This window comes from Diceros bicornis, chromosome 25, assembly GCF_020826845.1.
Source record: "Diceros bicornis minor isolate mBicDic1 chromosome 25, mDicBic1.mat.cur, whole genome shotgun sequence".
NCBI lineage: Eukaryota > Metazoa > Chordata > Mammalia > Perissodactyla > Rhinocerotidae > Diceros > Diceros bicornis.
Genome location: NC_080764.1, coordinates 9,896,177 through 9,915,102, shown reverse-complemented (window position 1 = coordinate 9,915,102; position 18,926 = coordinate 9,896,177). Strand labels below are relative to the sequence as shown.

The 18,926-nt window shown below is 44.1% G+C and overlaps 1 protein-coding gene across 1 annotated transcript; it reads left to right on the top strand.

Annotated features, from left to right (window-relative positions):
* Nucleotides 1–1,487: 1,487 nt before the first annotated feature.
* ADSL (adenylosuccinate lyase) lies at nt 1,488–18,434 on the top strand. The gene is made up of 13 exons (XM_058568315.1): nt 1,488–1,685; nt 5,045–5,248; nt 7,341–7,385; nt 7,912–7,991; nt 11,376–11,547; nt 11,760–11,806; nt 12,409–12,499; nt 12,954–13,023; nt 13,171–13,318; nt 14,674–14,764; nt 15,613–15,702; nt 16,544–16,720; nt 18,083–18,434. The coding sequence occupies exons 1-13, from the start codon at nt 1,515–1,517 to the stop codon at nt 18,167–18,169; spliced, it is 1,473 nt and encodes a 490-aa protein (XP_058424298.1). The 5' UTR covers nt 1,488–1,514; the 3' UTR covers nt 18,170–18,434.
* Nucleotides 18,435–18,926: the final 492 nt, after the last annotated feature.

Sequence of the window (18,926 nt, the reverse complement as noted above, 5' to 3'; positions counted from 1 at the left end):
ATTCATCCCGCAAACATTTATTAGCCACCTATAGGATGCTAGATCCTGTGCCAGGTGCCAGGAACACGGGTGACCAAGACAGACATGATCTCCGCCCCCACCAAGTTACCATCAATGGGAAAGGCAAACAACACTGAACTCTGGTGCGAGTTATGAGAGAGGTCTATAAGAAGCCAGGAGGTCACTCATCATCTATGAAATCCCAGAGGTGGGGAGGGAGGACACTACAGGGGTGGTCCATAGGTTTTTGAGTGAATCCATGAATAAATGAAAGCAGAAATGGAAAGGTGACAGGAAAAGAAGTTATTGTCAAGGATATGATCTTGAAGCCTCGAGATCTAACTTTTAATATCCCTGAAATATTATGGTTACTGGGGAAGGGGAGTTCACTTCAGCAAACAAGTTGGGAATTCAAAACAAATTCCCCTGGGAGGTCTCATAGTGAAGAACTAAGAAACAGGTAATTTCAAAGCAGCATAGTAGCTACTGTAGCACAAAAGAAAGGGTACATTTGGAGATAAGAACCAGGGATCTGGAGCCTATTGCCTGCATTTAATTCCTAGCTTCTACATGAGCAATCTAAAGACACTCAACCTGCCCATGCCTTTGTTTTGTCATCTGCAAAATGGGGATCATAATAATGGCTAGCATTTATTGAGCACTTTGTGCGTTGCACCAAGGGCTTTACTTGTATTATTTCATTTAATAACTGGAACAACTCAGGATCCTCACGAGGATTAAATGAGATCACGTGTGTAAAGCACTCAGGACAGTGCCTGACACCTAGTAACACCTCCATAAATGTTAGCAGTTTTTATTGGGAACATTTTAAGTAGGATGTAGTGAGTAGAGAGAGAGGTGTTCCAGGACGGGGGGAATGCCTTCACCAAGCCGTGGTGTGACCCGGCATGGCGTGTGCAGGGAACTACACAGCATAACGGCTGAGAGGGAAGAATCTGAAGTCGGGCGGCCCCACTTACTAGCTGGGTGACCTCAGCAAGTCACTCAGCTTCTGAGTCTCAGTTCCAGCGCTTGCTGAAATCCAATTTTGCTGCAGTTTCACGCAACAGGCTCACTTGGAACTCGATAAATGCCGACTTTCCTTGGGCATCTTCAATTCTCCTCTCGGTGCCGCAGGCAGTAGGAGTTGGGGAGGGGAAGGCGACAATAATAAATTAATAGCAAACAGAGAGGGCTTTGTACGTGCCCCAAACATCAGTCTAATACTCAGTCCTCACAGCAATCTTAAAGGCAGGTCTCAATGTACTTTTTTTCAGATGGAGAAACTGGGGCACAGAGCGGCTAAGAAACTTAGGAAGCGTCGATGACGTTTCTTGTAAACAAACAGAAGCTTGCTAACCCTCAGCAGCCGCCAGCCGAAACTCTCCGTAACCTTGAGCGCTCAAATCTCGCGGAACCTCGGGGGCGGGACCAAGTGGAGGAAGCCCCGCCCTCTAGGCTTCCGCTTCCGGCTTTGGTGGCCCTGTTCTCTCTGGTGGGGTTGTGAGTTCGGAATGGCGGCGAGCGGAGACCGTGGTGGGCAGCAGGCGGGTTGCGGGTATGACAGCTACCGCTCGCCGCTTGCCTCCCGCTACGCCAGCCCGGAAATGTGCTTCGTGTTTGGCGAGAGGTACAAGTTCCGGACATGGCGGCAGCTCTGGGTTTGGCTGGCGGAGGCCGAGCAGGTAACGGGCCGCCGGGCCGGGAGAGGCGGGCCCGCCCCAGCACGTGCCGGGCTCGGCGCAGAACGTGGGCCTAGCTGCCGGCGTCAGCTGCCGCGCTCTTTTGGGCCGGGTGTTCCCTTTCCGGAGGAGCTGCGGCCCCGGGAAGGCCAGGGCAGGAGGCCGGGAGCCGCCACTCGTCGCCTCGCGTGTTTCTAGTGCCCGAGGGTTAGAGACGCGGCGGCGAGAAGCGCAGTCTGTAGTTCAGGAATGAATCTTGGCGGTTCCCGCGGGAGTACGCGGCTGACCACGGACGAGGAGCGCTCATTAAGTGCCGTTGTGCTCGTTTCTTTACACCTGTTTTCTCGTTTAACCCATAAAGACCTTGCAAAGTAGGTGATGCTCATAACAAGCAGGCGCGTTCGTTGCTCTAGGCCACGCTTCCAGCTAGCGATTAATAGCGAACTGGGGTGTGAACCTGGGTTCAGTGCACAGCCTGAGCGCTGGGCCGCCCCCCCCTTCCACGGTGCCGCTGCAGTCGGTGGCTGGGCTGTCACTACGAAATCCGTGTTTTCTAGGCCACTCTTTCGCTTCGCGCGTCCACGTTTTGCCTCTGAGGAGGGAGAAGCAGAGGAGGGGTTTGTTAGATGGGATTTATGGATTCTTTGATACGAACGGGATGTAGAGCTATTCAGCCCAACGGTTTCAGAAATAGCTCCTGAGGGGCCTTCCCAGAGGAGTTGAAGGAAACTGGAGGTGATCCAGAGAACTGTAAAGTTTCGGAGGAAAAGGCCACAATAAACAAGATGGCAGTGTCCTCTCAAACGGCGTTAGGAAACCCCAAACAATCTGAGTAGGTGCCTAGGACCTGGTACAGTGGAACTCGCTACAAGGGAACTTTCATCCTGTATTTCACTACCACGTGGTCAAGAAAGTAAAGTGACGTAATAATAGATATTTTTATGGTGCGTACTGTGTGACAGGCACTGTTGTAAGACTTTACAGGAGACCGCCCCACAGCCTAGTGGTTAGGTTCGGTGTGCTTCGCTTTGGAGGCCAGGGTTCAGTTCGGGGTGGGACCTCAGCCACTCGTCAGCTGCCATGCCGGGTTGGCGACCCGCGTAAAAAAATAGAGAAAGATTGGCACAAGTGTTAGCTCAGGGCAAATCTTCCTCACCAAAAAAAAAAATTTTTTTTATATGTTAATAGTTCGTTAGTCCTCAAAAGAACTCTTTATGGCAAGTACTATTTTACAGATGTTTTCCGGGTGATTGAATGGAGGTGCAGAGAGATTTCATAAACTGTTGGCTTTGATAACAACGGATGGTGGAAGAGGACATTAATAGTCTGTCGTCGTTTATTGCATTCTAACATATACTCTATTTTCTCTTTCATTTGATTCTCCATTATATAGATGAGGGTAGTGGCATTTAAAGACCTTGCCAGGGTCACCATGGCTAGTACATGGCTTCAAGCTAGAATGAGTACATGAAACGTACTCATCTGAATATGTTTTCTTTCCTCTGCCTAGTCTGCACATTGCCTGAAATGCATACAATTTTGATAGAATCTCCTGGGTTTGGATTATCTATTAGAGTGTCAAAATTGGCAGCATAAATTACATAATCATTTAGTAGTTAACAAAACAACTTGAGGAATGAGGGGGCTGGCCCCGTGGCTTAGCGGTTAAGTGCGCACACTCTGCTACCGGCAGCCCTGGTTCGGATCCCCGGCACACACCAAAGCACGGCTTGTCCCACCATGCTGAGACCTTGTCCCACATACAGCAACTAGAAGGATGTGCAACTATGACATACAACTATCTACTGGGGCTTTGGGGAGAAAAAGGGAGAAAAAAAAGGAGGATGATTGGCAATAGATGTTAGCTCAGAGCCAGTCTTCCTCAGCAAAAAGAGGAGGATTGGCAGGAATGTTAGCTCAGGGCTGATCTTCCTCACAAAAAAAAAAAAAAAACTTGAGGAATGAAAGATTAGGAGGAGTGCAGAAAATTAGGAGCAGGGAATGAATTTTGAGAGGATAACATTTCTAGGGGGTAGGAAGCAGTTTGTCCATGTTGCCCCCTGCTACTTTGCTCTGGGAGGAGCTCTGAGATGTCATATCTACTGGCCAAAGACAGGAGGCAGCTCTGCCACAGGTGGCTGCTGAGAACTTGAAATGTGGCTAGTGTGACTGAGGAACTGAATTTTTACTTTTTAATTTTAATCAGTTTAAATGTAAATAGCCACATCTGGCTAGTAGTTACCATCTTGGACAAGAAAGGTCTAAGTTGCAAAATCCTCACCAGGGCCAAGACTTGGGAGTGTCAAGTGAGGTTTGAATAAATTTGACCAATGTATATGTTCACCACTTGGATCCAGGGTTCTGAGTTGCCTGTGGGCTGCCAGCTGTTTTTTGCCAGCCTGATTTTTCCAGTGATAGATGAACGTAAGATGTTGATGTTTTTATATTTTCTAATCATAACTCCTGGAATTGCTTTCAGTTGCACTGAATTTCTATACATAATTTGTTGGCAAAACTACTTACAGCCTTTGTAATTTTGGTTTCCGAGTTTATCTGGGTCAAATGTAAAGCTGTGGCCTAGATTCCACACTTTGGGCATTTACGTGCCAAGCACTAAGGAGTAAGCAGTAAATACAGCAAATCTCCCCTCTCATGGAATATACGTTCTAGAGAGGCGGGCAGGCTAACACTTTGTGAAAAATGTCATGTGTGGGCCAGCCTGGTGGCATAGCGGTTACGTGCGTACTCCACTGCGGCAGACCAGGGTTCGCTGGTTCGGATCTCTGGCGGGGACCAACGCACCGCTTGTCAAGCCATGCTGTGGCGGCGTCCCATATAAAGTAGAGGAAGATGGGCGCGGATGTTAGCCCAGGGCCAATCTTCCTCAACAAAAAGAGGAGGATTGGTGACAGATGTTAGCACGGGGCTAATCTTCCTCACCAAAAAAAAAAAAAGTCATGTGGTGGTAAGTACTCTGAATAAAATCAGGCTGAAAGGATAGAGAGTGACAGGGAAGAAGGATGTTTCACATTGAAGTCAAGAAAGACCTCTCTGAGAAGATGACATTTGAGCGCAGAGACCAGAACGTGTGAGGGAGGGAACCAAGCAGAGATACAGGGGCAGAAGGAACAAAGATCAGGATTACATTGCTTTATATATTGGAGTTTACTTAGAATATAATTTACTGTGATTCATTGAGAAAGTTGTCCCCTCCTCCCCGTGTACTTTTAGTTGCCCCAAATTTTAATTTAAGAATTGGGAGGTAGGGCATAAATGCTAACATGAACCAACTTTTTTCTCAGTGTCAATTCAAATAATGGTGACACGTGAGGTTATTTTATTTTATTTTGCCTGTTCTGTAGACATTGGGTTTGCCTATCACAGATGAACAAATCCAGGAGATGAAATCAAACCTGGACAACATCGACTTCAAGATGGCAACTGAGGAAGAGAAACGGTTACGACATGACGTGATGGCTCATGTGCACACGTTTGGCCACTGCTGTCCAAAAGCCGCCGGCATTATTCATCTTGGCGCCACCTCCTGCTATGTTGGAGACAATACAGTAAGGGCCCGTGTTCTTTGGTTTCCATTTAGGACTCAATCTTTACAATGCTTTTATAAATTTTATTTGGTTTTGTCCAGTTTTAGGAAGTGGCTCCATAGATCTTTAGTTTTCAGGGTATCTTAATGCTCAGGAATTCTCTGCTTTTGGCATCCTTCCAATCTAAACTATAAACCCCTAATGACCTCCATAAAATAAGACCTGCAGATACTGGTTATGCACTGGAATGCTGGACATAGGCCGAGGTCTTAACGTTTTAGTGGCCAAGGTAATTTTCCAAAGGGATTTTCTTTCCAAAGTCTTTTATAACTCTTTGCTGTGACTTCTGAAAAGAAAAAGGATTGTGTTATAACTCTCAAACAAAACCTTGAATTAGCAAAAGCATCTTACAGTCAAACATGAAAAAGTAACAGCACACATTTTCCTAAGAGTTTACTAGGTGCCTGGCATGTTCTGAGCACTTTTTATGTATTACTTCATTTATTCTTAACAACCATAAGAGCTAGATGCTATTATCTCCACTTTTAGAGAGCTTTGTTGAGGTATAGTTTACATACTGTAAATTTACCCTTTTTAAATGTACAGTTCAATGAGTTTTAGTAAATGTATGCAGTTGTTCAACCTTCACCACACTCCAGTTTTAGAGCACATCCTCACCCCAAGCAGTTCTCTTGTGGCTGTTTGCAGTCAATCTCCACTCCTGTTTCCAGACCCAAACAGCCACTGACCTGCTTTCTGTCACTATAGTTTTGCCTTTTCTAGAAATTTCATATAAATGGAATCAGAATATATGGTTCTTGGAATCTGGCTTTCTTATCCCCATGTCTACTGATGAGAAAACTTAGAGAGAGGCTGAAGAACTTGCCCGAGATTATGCAGCTATAAAGGATACAAGCCCAGGTGGAATGGCTCCAAACTGTGCTCTTAATCACAGTGCACCTGTGGGACCAGACGTTAGATTCCAGGTACACTTCCAGTTCAGAGGAAGCCACTAATTTTTATATTGTCCCAAAGACTTTTAGTCTTAGGTGGTACATAATTGAAGATATCTGTGTGTAATTGGTGAGTCAAATAATGGAAGAACAATAGTCCTCTCATTTAGAATATACTTTGTACATAGTAAATAAATAAATTTTTAAAGAAAAGGGGCCAGCCCCGTGGCTTAGCGGTTAAGTGCATGTGCTCCGCTGCTGGCGTCCCAGTTTTGGATCCTGGGTGCGCACCGACACACCGCTTGTTGCGCCATGCTGTGGCGGCATCACATATAAAGTGGAGGAACATGGGGGCTGGCCTGGTGGCACAAGCGCTTAAGTGTGTGCACTCTGCTGTGGCGGCCCAGGGTTCGCTGGTTTGGATCCCAGGCGTGCACCGACGCACTGCTTGGCAAGCCATGCTGTGGCGGCGTCCCATATAAAGTGGAGGAAGATGGGCACGGATGTTAGCTCAGGGCTGATCTTCCTCACACGCACACACACACACACACACTAAATAAGTAAATAAATAAATTTAAAAATATACTTTGTAGAAGTACCCAGTGTGTAGTTGGGCTCAACAATTACTGTCTCGTACAAGCATGTGTTGAAGTTGCCTGAAATACATCTTTTGCCTCTCTCAAGAACAGCTTTAAATTTCCTAAACCTTGATGTTCTGGTTCTGGTTTTGTTAGCGATGATAGACATGAGAAAAGGGAGAGGAAACTAATCGAAGGTAGCCTCTGGAAGCTTCTCAGAGACTCAGGCACTCTTCTCTGGGAAGATATAAACCTTGTTGACCTGGATGTCTCCAGTATTCAGGATGGGGGTTTACCCCTTAACTATTTTCCAGTCATTGTAGATACCACGTAAATTGGGTTTTATGAGTATAAAGGTTTTGTTCCTCATAGATCCCAGTAGTACTGCTCTCTAAGTTGGTGTGCTTTTAAAACAGTAATCGGAAAAGAACAACTTCTGTTAGCATCTTCTGGCTTGCGCAGTGGGTTGCTGATACTGAGATGGCAGCTAGCTGAGAAACCCAGTTGTGATGGCCCAAAAGTGTTATGTAATTTGTTTGGGCAAAGCTGTTTAATATAAGACCATTGCGTTTTCCTTTACAGGACCTGATTATTCTTAGAAATGCATTTGACCTGCTTTTGCCAAAGGTAAGGAGTTGACAGAAGTTTCCTACCAGCCCTAGATTCCCTCTGATAGGAAATGGCCACACCTATGGAAATCAACACGGCATAAATCTAAATAGATTATTGTTTACTCAGGCAAATGATCCCATATCTAATGGAGAACTAATTGTCTCTTCTTGGGTTAAAACACTATACATGAATGCTTTTTAAAGCATAGCCTTTTAAATGAGGTGTAACCAGTGGCATGTTGCTGGATTACGTGGGTCAGATTTATGATTTTGTCTTGTTTTTCTGCATGAGCGTGTCAGTGGTCTTAAAATTGTGCAGAAAAGGTTTATAAGACTTTTAAGATAGTTACCTCAGTTTTCGAACGTTGGTTGCTATGAACCCTTCAAGACACTTGAGGATACAATGATGAAAAGATATGACCTCTGCCTTCTATGAGCTGGAGGTCTAATTTTATATTAAATTCTCTAAAAGTTTAGTTCCTGATTATGTAATGAGCTCAACCTGACTCCACCCTCTTTCTACCACATGGTCTCTCTTACAGCTTGCCAGAGTGATCTCTCGGCTTGCTGACTTTGCTAAGGAACAAGCCGATCTTCCCACCTTAGGTTTCACACATTTCCAGTAAGTGATATGATTACTTCTTGGGAATTGGGCTTGTTTTTGTGCATCTGGCTTTCATTTATTCCTTCGGTTCTCCCTTCACGGAAACCTTGAAGTGAAGAATCTCAAAGTATAGCTTAAGCAGATAACTTGGGATGCTTATGAGGAATGAACCTGATACTTACCTTAAAAGCTATACTCGTGAGAGAGTAAATCTAATAGTTCATTTGGGAAGCGTTGGGAAATATGTATCAGGAGCCTTAGAAAGTATTCAAAGTCCTTGATTTAGTAATTACAATCTTGAGAATCTGGTCCAAGGAAGTAATCTAAATTATGGGAAAAGCTTTATGTACAAAAACCTTTGCTAAAATATTATTTATGATAGTAAGCATTGGAAACAGTCTAAATGTCCTACCATAAAAGAATAATTAAATAAGGTATAGTATATCCACGGCTTGGAATAGTATGCAGCCATTAAAATGATGCGTGTAAGGCTAATATCATGGAAATGTGCTTAGGTTAATGTTGAGATAAAGACAACATATAAGTTGTACAAATATTGGAAGAAATTACACCAAGAATTAAATATTGATTACTCTGGTTTATGAGATAATTGAGAAATTAAATTTTTTCCTTTTTGTACTTTTTTTCATTATTTTATTTTATTTTATTTTTGTTTATTGTGGTAACATTGGTTTATAACAGTGTATAAATTTCAGGTGTACATCATTATACTTCTGTTTCTGCATGGATTACATCATGTTCTCATGTTTACCACCCAAATACTAATTACAGCCCCTCACCACACACATGTGCCTAATTATCCCTTTCACCCTCCTCGCTCCCCTCTTCCCCTCTAGTAACCACCAATGTACTTTTGATTTTTAAAATGTGCAAGTAGGGCCGGCCCCGTGGCTTAGCGGTTAAGTGCGAGCGCTCTGCTGCTGGGGCCCAGGTTCGGATCCCGGGCGCGCACCGACGCACCCCTTCTCTGGCCATGCTGAGGCCACATCCCACATACAGCAACTAGAAGGATGTGCAACCATGACATACAACTATCTACTGGGGCTTTGGGGGTAAAAAAGGAGGAGGATTGGCAATAGATGTTAGCTCAGAGCCAGTCTCCCTCAGCAAAAAGAGGAGGATTAGCATGGATGTTAGCTCAGGGCTGATCTTCCTCACACACACACAAAAAAAACAGCTTTTAAATTTCCAAGATATCTTCCAGATTTGCACTTAAGTTCTCCTCTAGATTAAATTATTAATATAGAAACATCCTGAGGTTCAGAATTAAGTAATATTGTTAGATTCTGGTATTTTTGATAAATGGTACTATGGTGCAGTAAATCTTTCATCTCAAAACTAGCAGTCAGAATCTTGGGAGTCTTTTTTCTCACACGTACAAAATAAAAAGTGATTTTGTCCATTAAAAAAAAGAAACAGCTTTATTGAGATACAATTCACATACTACAAAATTCACCCTTTTTAAGTGTACGGTTCAGTGGTTTTTAGTATATTTACAGAGTTGTGCAGTCATCGCTGGCATATAATTTCAGAATATTTCCATAACCCCACCCCCGCCCAAACGTTAGCATTCTCTCCTGTTTCCTAGCCCCTGGCAGCCACTAATCCATTTCCTGTCTATGAATTTACCTCTTCTGGGCATTTCATTTCAATAGAATCATACAGTATTCATCCTTTTGTGACTGGCTTTTGTCACTTAGCATAATGTTTTCAGTGTTCATCCATATCGTGGCATGTATTAGTACTTCATTTCTTTTTTTCTGTGAGGAAGATCCAGCCCTGAGCTAACATCCATGCCAGTCCTCTTTTTGCTGAGGAAGACTGGCCCTGAGCTAACATCTATGCCCATCCTCCTCCACTGTGTTTGGGACACCGCCACAGCGTGGCCTGACAAGCGGTGCATTAGTGCGCGCCGGGGATCTGAACCCGGGCCACCAGCAGTGGAGCGTGTGAACTTAACCACTACGCCACAGGGCTGGCCCCAATACTTCATTTCTTTTTACGGCTGAATAGTATTTCATTATATGGATATACCACGTTTTGTTTGTCCCTTGGTGAGTTGATAGATATTTGGGTTGTTTCCACTTTGTGGCTATTATGTATAATGCTGCTGTGAACAGATCCATGCAAATTTATTTATTTGCTAATACCAATAATCTATTAGCAGGATTTAGCAAGGAAAAACTACCTTGAGATTGATTTGGGGATATATTGTAGCTTGTGGTGTACCAGCTATAGACATTCCTAGTAATGTTCCTATATGTCGCCAGTTGTCAGTGTCATTAGCCTAATAGAGAAATTCCATCTGAGATGGGCTAGGTTATCTGTTAGAACTCCGTCATTATTGCAGTTACTCATCATTATGTTTTATGTTCAGAAACAAACCTGCAGTGAGTTGATTTAGACTTTGGACTGGAGACAAAGCCATTAGCTATGGTGTTAGAGTCCTTTGGTTGTGTTGGGGGTTGTTCTCCACAGCGTGGCCGGCTCCTCATCAGATCTTGACTCCTCTCAAAGGCCTTCTTTTACTGCCAACCTAGAGTAATGTTCTCCAGTGTTGTCATCCTCATTTTATTTTTTCATATTTTTCATTAAAAAATCAACGATTATCATGTTTGTTTACTTGTTTACACTACAGTGTGAGTTCCATTGGGCAGGGACCTTTTCTGTTTTGTTCTTTGTTGTATTTCTAAAACTGAGAACATGTTATATACTTTGCAAATGTTTGTTACATGAGTGTATATTTCTTGCCAAAGTCTGGAGAGGAACAAAACAGATGTTGTCTCTGCCCTTATATTATATTGCTTCTCTCTCTCTTTTTTTTTTTTGTGAGGAAGATCAGCCCTGAGCTAACATCCATGCTAATCCTCCTCTTTTTGCTGAGGAAGACGGGCTCTGAGCTAACATCTGTTGCCAATCCTCCTCCTTTTTCTCCCCAAAGCCCCAGTAGATAGTTGTATGTCATAGTTGCATATCCTTCTAGTTGCTGTATGTGGGACGTGGCCTCAGCATGGCCGGAGAAGCGGTGCATCCGTTCGTGCCCGGGATCCGAACCCAAGCCGCCAGTAGCGGAGCGCGTGCACTTAACTGATAAGCCACGGGGCCGGCCCTATATTGCCTCTTGAAGATGAAGAAAGAGCTATGTATGTTAGGAGCCCATTAGTTTTATAACCTTTGAATATTTATAAATGACACGGACTCTCCTTGACTATTATTTACTCAAACTTTTTGGCTCTTGTTTTGTCTATACCAGTTTCTCCATTTCTTACTTTAATTCTTCCCCTTCCCAGGGGTAGCAGTGATTATTAGAAGTAATGAAGCTTTTATGAAGTAACTCCTTGGTTTGACACTTCTCTCTGTTCATTTTTGGGTTATTTCCAGACCTGCTCAGCTGACCACAGTTGGGAAACGTTGCTGTCTTTGGATTCAAGATCTTTGCATGGATTTCCACAACTTGAAGCGTGTCCGAGATGACCTGCGCTTCCGAGGAGTGAAGGGCACCACTGGTACTCAGGCCAGCTTCCTGGAGCTCTTCGAGGGAGATGACCAAAAGGTATTCTGAAAGTGACCTGGGGGACACACAAACTCAGTGGTGGGAGCACCACAAACAAAGCTGACCTCCAGGATGGTAGGAGAGATTGATCTCGGGACAAGTGGAGTCTTTGGACTGGAAAGGGTATGGAGGGCTGAAATCTGGGCAAGATGTTGAAGTACTCTCATACTAGACACACCTAAATTTCTACAGGCATGTCTTTTCTTTCCAAGGTAGAGCAGCTTGACAAGATGGTGACAGAGAAGGCAGGATTTAAGAGGTAAGTGGGAAAAGTGTTGGCCTCCCTATTAAATGATGAAAGGCCTGTGTTCGGTGTACCTCTAGATTTGACCTTAACTATTTTGGCTTTCTTCCTTTGTTCTTCCACCCATTTTATTCCGTCTCTGGCCTGGGTTTTATTTTCTTATAGTCTGGATTCTATTTTCTCTTAATCTGTAAGAAAAAAGGAAACTACTTCTGAGATTTTTACAATAGCCTTACCCATGTTGTTGCTGTTTTTGTTTCTTTACTGAGGGCCTCCAGTGGGTTAGTCTAAATCTGACCATTTTCATTGAGCCACCAGACTGCAACATGACTACTTCTTCCAGGCACTTCCATTGGGCTGCGGCAGAAGGTGGGCTAACTAGACCATGTTTTCTTCTCAGGTCAGGACAGCTATCTGAGTATTAGTAAAAAGAGTGGAAGAACACTTTGCTCTAGGAGCAAGTTATCAGTGAGGTCGTCTGGGCTCAATGTGACTTAGTATACTAATGAGATCAAGCTTTTGCTTAGGGTCTGTTTTTGCTCATTTGTTTTCTCAAATGTGACACTGTCACATTTTGAAATATTTTCACTTAACGGCTTTTTTCTATTTATTTTTAGGGCTTTCATCATCACAGGGCAGACCTATACACGGAAAGTGGATATTGAAGTGCTGTCTGTGCTGGCTAGCTTGGGGGCGTCAGTGCACAAGGTGAGTGGTGGTAGCTTGTGGAGGTGGGGATGAGAGCTCTGCACCACAGACAGACCAAATCAGCCTCAGACTTTTACCTAATCGTGTCTCGCAAGAGATGTCCAACACCTTTAACAATTTGGAGCCCATAAATAAAGCCTCTTAAATTAAGGTGCATTAAAGGGGAGGACTGGTTTCGACCTTCTCATTAAAGTTCATCTTGCTGTTGTCTTTCCATGATATCTTAAGTAGTGTTTCACAAAAACATTTCCATGCTCCCTGAATTTGTCATCCCAGCTCTTCAGGAGCCAAGAGAAGTCTAAGATATTCTTCAGGAGCTCTTGGGGAGCACATGCTGATCTTGAGCTTAGCAACAGCACACCTAGAGAGCTCAGCTCCTTCAGTCTAGTCCCTGCTCCCAGATTCCTACATACCAAGAGTGTAGAATGATGCCTGTACTCCTGCTGTCCCCCAGATTTGCACTGACTTACGCCTCCTGGCAAACCTCAAGGAGATGGAGGAACCCTTTGAAAAACAACAGATTGGTGAGTGTTGTGTGAAGATATGGGAGCACCACAGAGATGCTGGGAGGCTGGTGGGTGTGTGTTGATAGCTCACTCAGCAGCATGCTCGGGCACGGACTGTCCTCTGAAGTCTTGCTACCTTTGCTTCTTGTCCTTGTACATCGATAGGCTCGAGTGCGATGCCATACAAGCGGAACCCCATGCGCTCAGAGCGGTGCTGCAGCCTTGCCCGTCACCTGATGACCCTTATCATGGACCCACTGCAGACAGCATCTGTGCAGTGGTTTGAGCGCACACTGGATGATAGTGCCAATCGGTCAGTAGAATGGGAATGTCACCTACAGCAAGTTGTGGGAAGGCAAAAGAGGGCCCTAGAAGCAGAAGGACATTTAGAGCATCTCTGCATTCCCTCTTTGTTTCAAAGAGCCCGGAGTGTAGCAGGGAGGCAAGAACATAGAAAGAACAGTGTGATAAGTGTTAGGATCAGAGTATGTGGGAGCAAAGAGGAGGGAGAAGTGATAGAGGAGTCGGGAAAGCTCCACAGAGGAGGTGATGCTTTAAGACTTAGAAATATAGGCATTTTTTAAAGACATTTAAGGTAAAATCGGGAGCATGTATAAAGGCTCAAAAGCAGAAGAAAGAACAGTTTATGGAGTTAGTAATAGTCGGGTAGCACTGGGGAATGGAGTTTATGTGGCAAGAGATGAGGTGGGACACGATTGTGGGTGATAACCAGTTTATGAACGGCCTTATAGGCCCTGAAAAGGAGTTTAGATATATTCTGAAGGCAGGTGGGTGTCAGCTGTGGTGTCTTGGCACAATGACATGTTGATTAATTATGAGATGGATCAGAAGTAATTTGTAGCTACGAATATGGTACCAGCGTGCACATGGTTTTCTCATTTATGTGTATACTTATTTAAAGCAGATTCATATTGCTCGGGTTTGCTTGCATTGTACTATGATTTCTTGAGTGGAAAAGAATATATAGTTAAAGGTAGCTCTCTGGGATCTGTGCATAACCCAGGGTTTCTCTGTGGAAATAAGATACATGAACTCATTCACAAGTCAACCATTGAATACTTTTTAGCAGGGTGTGACCTAATCAGATGTGCCTGCTAAAACACACGGCAGCAATTTGGAGAACCAGTTGTAAGGGGACGTGGATCTGGTCAGAATAAGTTAGGAAGCTACTTTAAAAATCCAGGTCCACGCTGGCATAGTGGCCGTGTGAATGGAGAAGGATATGGAGATAAAATCAATGACAGATTGGCCAGCCTTGGTGGTTGACTGGAGTGAGTATTAAGATGATTTATGGGGTGCTGGTGCCATTTACTGAGACAGGAGCTACACGGAGAAGAGCGGGTTTGAGATGGTGAGCAGGAGGCAGTGGGAGCTGGCTGAATTCAGTTTTGGGTTTGAGGTACCTACAAATCAACCAGGTGGAGCTCTCCAATTGGGTATATGGCCAAGTGGTCTGGATTAGAGGTGATAGATTTAAGGGTTGTCAGGATATTGAGGTAGTTGAAGTCATGAGATTGAAGGAAATTGTCCAAGTACTTAGTACATATGGCATGCGAAGTCAGTAGGGTAGCTTCTTGGGACACACCGTACATTTCACTAAAATTATTTTGTTTAAAGAGATAACTGAATAGGCTGTTTGTTTTCTAGACGTGTCTGTTTGTCCGAGGCATTTCTCACCGCAGATACTATATTGAACACGTTGCAGAACATTTCTGAAGGATTGGTGGTATACCCCAAAGTAAGAGGCCTCAATTAAAAAGCGAAATATTAGGGAGGGGTCGGAATGTGGGAAGGGGAGTGTAACCTTTTCCTGCTCTGGAGTGAGCTGTATTCTGGTCCAATAGGAGTTCTTCCCAACTGGAGCTCATCCTTCAGATTGTGACATAAGCTCTAGGGAACTAACTCTGTGGAATTCATGATTTTATTTATTTATTTATTTTTCCCCCAAAGCCCCAGTAGACAGTTGTAGGTCATAGCTGCACGTCCTTCTAGTTGCTGTACGTGGGACGCGGCCTCAGCGTGGCCGGAGAAGCGGTGCATCGGTGCACGCCCGGGATCCGAACCTGGGCTGCCAGTAGCGGAGCACGCGCACTTAACCACTAAGCCACGAGGCCGGCCCTCTGTGGAATTCATAGACATGTCTATAGAAAAGGGAAAAAGAAGTACTTTGAATTGGCTTGAACTGTCTGCCAGCATGAACCATCACCTCTGGTGACACTGGCAAAGCCGACTGTTCTCTTTGCCTGTTTTTAAGTTTCTGAGGCAGATGGGTTCGTTTCCATCATATACTCAGCTCTTGAGGTTGAGCACTGAAATTTAACAAACTTAAGGTTTTAGGAATCATCCCGATGAAGCAACTTTTAAGTTTACTTAAATCAACTTTTCTTTTTTAAATCAAATAATACTCTGAATTAGTAAGAAAACTGAAAAATATGGTGTAGAATAAAACAATCCATTCTACTTTCTTCGTAAATATGGTAGTTCATGTCCTTGCTGTGCATTTTGCTGAACATAGTTGATATCTTAGTGTGTGTATTACTTTGTAACCTTGAGGCATCTTTCGTGGCCCTTCATTCATTTTTCTAGGTAATTGAGCGGCGCATTCGGCAAGAGCTGCCTTTCATGGCCACAGAAAACATCATCATGGCCATGGTGAAAGCTGGGGGTAACCGCCAGGTTTGTAACCTGTCATGTTTCTGGGTAAATTGAAAGTGCACCTTTAGTCCTGCTCTCCCCCCTGAAGGAAAGTGTTTCTGTCCTTACCTTCAGTCATGGTATTGGTACAGAACAGTGACCACATTCTGTCATGAAACAGGCTTATCTCTGGAGGGTGATTGTGGTGAACTCAATTTATTAAAAGTGAATCTCTTAATCACTTATAGAAAAGGTCCACTCTTAGTGAAGGAATCAGGTCTGAATTTTCATAGGAAATTATGGGAAGTGGGCAGGACACAAGAGCAGGTGGTCCATGAGGCTTTAGAGGAGCCATCTCGAGGTGGACATCCACTTGTGGTTCATCCTAGGATGTGGTCAGAGAGTCAAGATCTTGGTGAGTCAGACTGTAAGGGGAAGCACCTCAGCTTGGGCTTTTTTTGTGTGTGTGTGTGTGTGTGAGGAAGATCAGCCCTGAGCTAACATCTGTGCTAATCCTCCTCTCTCTGCTGAGGAAGACCGGCTCTGAGCGAACATCTATTGCCAATCCTCCTCCTCTGTTTTTTTCCCCCCAAGCCCAAGCCCCAGTAGATAGTTGTATGTCATAGTTGCACATCCTTCGAGTTGCTGTATGTGGGACGCGGCCTCAGCATGGCCAGAGAAGCGGTGTGTCGGTGCGCGTCCGGCATCCGAAGCCGGGCCGCCAGCAGTGGAGCCCGCGCACCTAACCCCTAAGCCACGGGGCCGGCCCTCAACTTGGGCTTTGTGTAACAGCTATAGACAGCGTGAGTGTGGAGTGTCAGATGACTTTTAGGACATTCGGATGCCCTGTTAGTGAACCAACAATACCTCACTGTCTTCCCAGGATTGCCATGAGAAAATTAGAGTGCTTTCCCAGCAGGCAGCTGCTGTGGTCAAGCAGGAAGGGGGTGACAATGACCTCATGGAGCGTATCCAGGCCGATGCCTACTTCAGTCCCATTCACTCCCAGTTGGACCAGTTACTGCATCCTCCTTCTTTCACCGGTCGTGCATCCCAGCAGGTAAGTATCAGAACGCTTCTGTGGTGCTGCAGTCTTCCCCAGATGCCCTCGTTTTACACTGCTCTCTACAGAACCTGAAATGCTGTCTCTAATATTTCTGCTTTATAGGAGGTATGATGAGAATGGGGCTAGTTAGAATCCAGAGCAGGTTGCTGGCTAAAATGTAAAGATTTGGTTGTTTTGAGCTGCCTTAAGTATTTCTCCTGTGGATTTCTCTGAATTCTCTTTTGGTCTAGAGCATGTGGTATAATGGACAAAGATTGAGTTTTACTATCAGATAAATGTGGGTTCAGTCCTGACTTCTGGCGTTTACTGGCTGAAGTATCTCATAGGGTTGTTGTGTGGATTGAAAGCCCTAGCATAGTGCTTCGTGCATAGTAACTATTGAGTAAATGTTTGTCATTTTTCCTCTTGGAGACTACAAGAGTTAATTCAAAAACATTGAGTACAGATGAGGTGCTCAGTCTGTGTTGGGGTACTGTGTTTAATTCTGGGGCTTTAAAGATGAATAGATAATCCTTTTCTTGAGGGAGCTCAAAACTTAGTGGTGAAAACTTGTAAATAGGTCATTGTAATACCAAGCAGTACATGCAGGAATTGAGGGAAGCACATCTTTTTTGGGATCACAAAGGAGGAGACAATCCTAGAATAGTACAAGTTGGGAAAGACTTCTTGGAAGACTTGACATCTGAGCCGACTCTTAGGGACAAGTAGGAGTTATCCTGGGAACACCAGGCTGAGAGGAGATGGCAAATACATAGACGTCCAGCATGGGAGAGAAACTATAATCATTTGAATGTTGCCAGAGTGTCAGGTGCCCCAGAAGTAGTTACAGGATTTAAAGCTGAAGACGGACAGGAGTTTGTCATTTGTATTCAGATCACTCTGGTGTTTTGGATTTGAAAGACTTAAACTGGAAGTGGGGAGACCAGTAAGGAGGCTGCTGCGGTGGGCTGAGCAGTCGATGATGGGCTTTGAGCCAAGGCATTGGGAGATACAGATGAGGAGAGAGATTTGAGGGCTGTTAAGGAGGTTAATCACTTGGCAGCTGGTTGAATGAGGAGGAGGGAAGAAACAGTGATTTTAGCTTGGGTGTCTGGGTGGAGAATGGTGGGACCAACCGAGAGACCACAGGCTGGGCTGGTTTGTGGGGAAGGATAGCTTATGTGGGCATGGTAGGCTGAGCTACCTGTATCTAGGGAATTTCTGACAGGAAATTGAGAAAAATAGAAGTTCAGTGGTGGAGTAAAACCTTTATCAAATCAGGTCTCAGTAATATAAACTGACATTGAAAAAAAAGTATTACCAAAATTTACATCTTATTGTTTCCTTTTGTCTTATATTTGCTTTCCTCTTTGGCAGGTACAGAGATTCTTAGAAGAGGAGGTATATCCCCTGTTAAAACCATATAAAAGTGTAATGAACGTGAAAGCAGAATTAAATCTGTAGAGCTGGAAGAGAATTAAACAAAAAATCATTGTTGGCTTTGTTAACTTTTATTGCCTAGTCATGAAACCTATTACTTTAGTGCCCTGTTTTACCCCAAGAATTGTTATCTTAAATAAATAGAGCACTGTTTTCTTTCCATGGTACTTTCACATTTCTCAAGATTTACAAGGCGGAAATAAATTGCATCATAGTTGGACTTCATTTTTCACAGCAACACAAACTTGCATAATAAATGTAGGTCATAGTTTGCTCTCTGTTCTTTCAAGGCATATTTTCCAGGTAGTTTGGTCCTTTTCACATGTTCACTTGATTGTGTGGCAGTGAGCAAATTCCTGGTCCTCTCTTCTGAAGGGGGATTTGATCTGGACCTAGCAAAATGACCTGGACCTAGTGATTCACTGTGGTTGGATACCTTCATTTCAGTTATATGTGGCTAGAATGAGTAAATTTGGAGCTACAATCAGTTCTCAAAGAAACTGATGTATGTGATCATCAGGCTTACTCAGCTTTATGTCCGCCCTCATTTCATCTTTTGATAAGACTCCTATATCAAGGAAATGCTAATTGGGTGTGTTGATTTCATCAAGACATTTGACAGTCTTTAATCCTGGTTACACAGATCGATAGCTGATTGAACCAGGTGTAGCCAAAGAAGATCGAGTTATGCATTCTCACCCACCTCGAGGGAGGGCACTGGTGTCATGCCGCAGGCCTCTGTCAGTAGCCCTGTCTCATTCTACAGTTTTTCAGCATTGAT